The 5,665-nt window shown below is 63.8% G+C and overlaps 1 protein-coding gene across 1 annotated transcript; it reads right to left on the bottom strand.

Annotated features, from left to right (window-relative positions):
* Positions 1–1,192: 1,192 nt before the first annotated feature.
* Positions 1,193–5,446, bottom strand: MNX1 (motor neuron and pancreas homeobox 1). The gene is made up of 3 exons (XM_062190221.1): positions 4,747–5,446; positions 2,047–2,207; positions 1,193–1,540 (listed from the first exon to the last, which is right to left on the bottom strand). Exons 1-3 carry the CDS (start codon positions 5,444–5,446, stop codon positions 1,193–1,195), a joined length of 1,209 nt encoding a protein of 402 aa, XP_062046205.1.
* Between the last annotated feature and the right edge of the window lie 219 nt (positions 5,447–5,665).

Consider the following 5,665-nt stretch of genomic DNA (forward strand, 5'->3'; position numbering starts at 1 on the left):
CGGTGATTGATGGCGCGCGCGCTGCCCAGGTTTATTAACCCGGAGCCACGCAGCCTGGCGTGGAGGGGTCTTGCGGCCCACGGCTGCTCTCGCGGACATTCGCACAGATCCGACAACACCGGTCCTGGGCAGCTCAAGGAAGGGCCGGCTGGCAGAGAGGGCCAGGGAGGAGGAGAATGGCGCAATGGAGTCCATTCCGGGAAATGGCAGGAGCGCCTTCTTCGGTCCCCCGGACCCAGATGCTAAGTCTAGGCCTTGACTTTTTCTGAACCGCTCAAGGAAAGCGTTTCCACTTTGGGAGCGCCAGGGAAGCAAGAAGATCCCGCCTGGAAACAGTAAACTAAGCCACAGGGTCGGAAGTGTCCGATCAGGTGTCCAGGATGGGTGCGAGCCGGCGCCCGCACGCGATGCCATCTGGCCTCAGGTATTTTTAGCATTTCACACCTGCGACTGTGCAGGACCAGGAGTCAGGTTCCACCACAGGCTCCACGTGCGAGTCTGATTTTCACCCTCGACCGAGGGAAAGCGATCCTCCCCATCATTTCAACAACCAAAACAGTCAAGTCGACTTTCCCGGAAAAGACATGAACTGTCGTCCAGTAAAAAACCAATTTATTTTACATTCCATCCTGGGCGATGGGAGAAGCTAAATAATAATTTAGCATGCATAAGTAGACATTTCTTTATATATATATATATATCCTCGTATATATAAATACAATATACAAAAATAAAGATAGTATACTTCTGCAATTTCCAGCGGTTTGAACGCTCCTAAATTCCCTTCCTCCCCCCAAGATACAGAAGCATCAACCCTTTTTTTTTTCTCTCAGCCCGGGAAGAAAGCGTTTGCAGAGGACGTTTCAAGTCTTCCAGGCCGTTTAACACTGTGGGTTTTTCCACCTTCCTAGCCGCAGGGAGGAGGGAGGAGCGACGCATCCCCTGGACACTAACCACAATTAAATCGAATAGGACGGGAGTTGAAGTCTGAGCCCGCTGGGTCCCTTGAAGGGCAGGCCAGGGCACCTGCCAGGGCTGTCCCAAAAGACCAGCCTCCCAGGACCTGAGGCCCGGGCCGGACTCTTCCAGGCCTCGGCAGGTGGTCCGGAGGAAGGCGGCTTAGGCTGGCTCACCACCCGGGCCCGTGGGATCCAAGCCTGGTGCGGCCCCTGGCCAGGGCGGTGCGGGGCTCCTACTGGGCCGGGGGCGCGCCGGGCCGCGGGGGCGGCGAGTCGTCCTCCGAGGAGCAGTCGGAGGAGGCGCCGTGGGCGCCGGCGCCGTTGCTGTAGGGGAAATGGTGGTCGTCGTCGTCGTCGTCGTCGTCCTCGTCGGGGTCACTGTCCCTCAAGTCCCGCAGGCGGCGTCCGCTGGCCTTGTCCCCGGGCGCCGGCGGCCCCAGCGGCTCCCCCTCGGCCTTCTCCTCGCCGCCGCCTTTGCCCGCGCCGCCGCCCTTTTGCTTCTCCGCCTCCTGAGCCGCCTGCTCTTTGGCCTTCTTGCTGCGTTTCCACTTCATCCGCCGATTCTGGAACCAGATCTTCACCTGCGGGCACAAGCGGGCATGAGAGAGCCGCCACCTCCGTCCCCAGAGGCCGGGCTGCGGGCACCCTGACCCCGGCCGCCCCCTGCGGGCCCCGGGGACCCGCGTCCGACGACAAGGCTCAGACGCCGGATGGGGTGGGGTGGGGGACCGGGGGCCCGTCGCTTCCTCCTCTCCCTGCCCCTACCCGTCTGCAGGCCTCACAGCCGGGCAGGGGCCTCCCAGGACGCGCCGGCTTGGTCTGCGGAGGGACGGCCGGGGGGCAGCTGGGGACGTCTCTTTTTGGAACCAGATTTCTCGACTGTGGCCCGCGCGGGTTCGTTAAATGCAAAAACGTCTGAACCTACAGGATCGGAGCTCTGGGTACGGGTGTGTGAACCCTGGCGCCCGCCCCAGCAGTCTTCCTGCTGAGCATCACCCTGGGGGTCCACAGACGTCTGGTCGGGGGACAGCGCGGAGGTGACAGCGTCGCGGGGCGGGCTGGGGGGTCAGCATCCCGGGCCGCCCACCTGAGTCTCGGTGAGCATCAGCGAGGTGGCCACCTCGAAGCGCTTGGGCCGCGACAGGTACTTGTTGAGTTTGAACTGGTGCTCCAGCTCCAGCAGCTGCTGGCTGGTGAACGCGGTTCGGGGCCGGCGGCACTTCCCCAGGAGGTTCGACTGCGCCTGGGCTGGGGACGCGAGAAGGTGTGAGTGAGGCCGGCGGCCAGCTCCGACCCTCCGCCCACTCCCTCCCATCGCTGCCTGGGTCACGGCCCCCAGGGGCCCCCAGGGCAGGGGGACCGGCTCCACGGGAGTGTGGGGGGAAAGGGTTGGACCCAAGACAGGAGGAGTAGTGACCACAGGGACTGAACTCCACTCCACTCCACTCCAACCTCCTTAAAACAGAAAAGGGGGAGCAGGAGAAAAAGAGAAGGCAGTGGGGTAGGGAAGAATGCCGGGACGGAGACCAAATCCGGCCCCTAAGGACGTTTTCCTCCAGGACCCTCCGGCATTGCACATTGCAAATTGTTTTCCGGAGCAAGGAGCCCCGGCTCAGTGCGGGAGGGCAGAGCCTGGGGGGTAGGGGGTGGGGAAGGGAAGAACGGGGAGGGGTCAGGGGGTGGAAGTCTTTTCAGGACAATTCTCATTACCCAAATTACAGGCCAGGAGGAGGCGGGTCTGGCTTTCTGTGTGTTCAAGGAGGCCTGCCCAAGCTTTATTTACATAATTTCGCACGGTTACATCACAGAGAATTTTATGACCTCAAAACGAGACTTCCCTTGATTTCCCAGGAGTCTGACAAGTGTTGGACAATAAAAGAAAGAAAGCAAAGGGAAGAAAAGAGGCCAGCCCCAGGCCGGGATGAGCTCAGGCTCCCCCGGGACAGGCAATTTGCTTTATAGGAAGGCCCACGCCCCCTGCTTTAGTTAAACTAGGCCCCGAATTCCCAACTTGACAATACATTAGAACTTTAATTAAAATACCGGCTCGGAAGGGACCGTTTGGGAAATACCATCCAACAGGCAGAGGCAACCTATTCAAGGGAACCAAACAGGTTTTCCGGCTCGCAGAGAGGAGGGCTTCTAGAACATTGCCACCATCTTTGCCTGCTCTGCCCTTTTGGACGTGTGTGTGTGTGTGTGTGTGCAGCGTCCTCGTTTGGGGGGCAAAGCTGGCTGCTTTCAATTCAGCCGCCTCTCAGATCAGATTAGGAATCAGGAGATGGGTGTAGGCAGAGGGACCCCGCTTGCATCAATTTTCTGTGTGTCCATTGGCTCCAGGAAGGCCGGGCAAAGCTCTGGGGTGGCCAGGGAGCCCAAAGTTCTAGGAGGCCTCCCGGGCAGGTCAGCCCTTCTCAGGGGTCCACCAAGAGTTCCTCGGGCTGGGGAAGGCAGGCTACCATGGAATTCTGCGGGAGTGGCTTTCCACCAGAAGCGGCTGGCTGGGCTGTGCACCTGAGTTTGGCCAAAGGGATTAACAGAATCAGAGATCTCTGAAGCTGTGGCCCCAGAAAAAGGTGTGGGGCGGTCAGCAGGGGCTCACTCTCCATCAGGAGGGAGGGGTGGCCCTTGGGGTCTTCTTGGAGCTGAGCTGGGAAAAGCCAGGGGTAGCCGAGGGCACACGGGGCCCCTGCTGTATCTTCACACCCTCTTGCGACTTCTCCAGCCCTCTGGGGTCACAGCTTTTCTCTGTTTAGTCACAACCGTGGCCTCTCGCAGAGGAATCCTGAATTCTGGCCAGTGTTTATTTCTGTTTTCTTTTCCCCCCGTGTTCCCCTCCCGCGCCTGCATCTCCCCAGTCTAAACAGATCCACTCAGACGGAAACAATGGGGTCTCTTTGTTTGGGTGTTGGGCGGCTGCACGCACAAAGCCGTCTACACCGTCTGCTCCCGCCTGCCTCGAATGCAGCCGTTCCCGGGTGGGGCGAGGCAGCCGAGTCGGAGCCCCGGAACGACCGTCCCGAGCTCCGCGCGTGCCTGCGACGCCTGAGCGCGCCCAGGAATTCTCGGTCATGCGTGGTTCGGCCTCCTTGTCTCCCACCCTGAGGTTCGCTACCGCAGCCGATGTCCCCGGATTCCGGCGCTGGCACCTGCTGCTCCGGGTGCCCGCACCCCTCGGCTCATCGCACCTCGCGCCCGGAGCGCTTCCAAAGGAGGGCAGGGCCCCGGCTAGGGCCAGGCGCTTGCCTTGGGCCTAGCCTCGCAGCCACGGGCTCTCGGAGCCCATTTCTCTCGTTCGCTGCTCCTGGCCCTCTCGCTCTCAGCGCCCCATCCCCCGAAGGGCCGAGGGTCTCTCCAAGAGCCCACGATGGGTGACCCTGGCCAAGTCAGTTCTCCCGATGGCAAACCCCTGGTTTCGGAGATCCCCCCACCCCATCCCCAAGCCTGCCTAATTCTGGGCGATCTTCGACTCGCCTTCCTCCGCCACGTCCTCCTCTTCCTCCTCCTCCAGCCTGCAGGTTAATCATTAGATTTCAGTCTCACACCTCCAGCTGCCCTTTCCCGTTAAGAAAGGAAGAGGCGGCAAGGCCTGCGCGGGGCCATTTTAATGATTCTCGGCCACTCTCCCGCCGCGGGGCCCGCGCTGGGGCAGAGCCGGGGCGGCTCCGCGGCGCTTCAGCGGCGCGCTCCGAGCAGAGCAAGCACACAGACAGGCAGGAGGCGCCGGGCGGAGGAGGATGCGCGGGAGGACCGCCTGCCACGGGCCCCGGGGCGCGAGGGTACTCACAGTTGAAGTCGGGCATCTTGGGCAGGATCATGCCCGCGGTGGACGCGCGCAGCCACTGGTCCAGCTGGAAGGTGCCGGCGCCCAATTTGATGGGGTCGGCGGGGTGCGCGGGGTGCGCGCCCTGCACCTGCGGGTACGAGTAGGACAGCGCCGGGTGCTGGCCCGCCAGCGCGGCCGCCGCCGCCGCCGCCGAGTAGCCGTACACCGGGTGGCCGTAGAGTGCCGCCTGCGCCGGGAGGCCCGCGCCGCCCTGCGCGCCCCCCGGGTGTAGCCCCAGGGCCAGGCTGCCCGCCGCGGCGGCGGCAGCGGCGGCGGCGGCAGCAGCCGCGGCGCCCGGGTGCGAGTGGTGGTGGGGACCCCCGGGTCCGCCGCCCGCGCTGCCGCCGCCACCGCCGCCGCCGCTCGCGCCCAGGAAGCCGGGCTTGGGCAGCAGCGCGCAGTGTGCGGCCAAGAGGCGCGGCGGCGACGGGCTCTCGGCGCGCAGACGGTCGGCTGGAGCCGCGGGCGGCTCCGAGGACGCGGGGCTGCAGCTGCCGCTCGCCCCGCTGCTCGTCCCGCCGCCGCCACCGCCGGCGCCGGCGCCAGATGCTGCGGCCGCGAGCGAGGTGACCAAGGCCAGCGGCGAGTTCTGCGCGGAGGTGGCTCGCGGGGGGTCCACCGCCAGCAGAGCGTCGATGCGGAAATTTTTGGATTTTTCCATCGGCTCGTTTGGGGCTGGAGAGCAGGGCCCAGTGGTAGGTGACGCGGCCGCGTGTGCGGACTGGCTGAGTCTGCGTGGCGGTGGCAAGCCCGCGCGGGCCGGGTATTGTTAGTGATTATTTGCCAATAATCAAAGTCGCCGCCGGAAACTCAGCCGAGGGCGACCATGGTCCGCGCCTCCTCCGTGCGGCCCCGCCCCGGGCCGAGCTCACACACGCTC

This window comes from Lepus europaeus, chromosome 5 (genome assembly GCF_033115175.1).
Source record: "Lepus europaeus isolate LE1 chromosome 5, mLepTim1.pri, whole genome shotgun sequence".
NCBI lineage: Eukaryota > Metazoa > Chordata > Mammalia > Lagomorpha > Leporidae > Lepus > Lepus europaeus.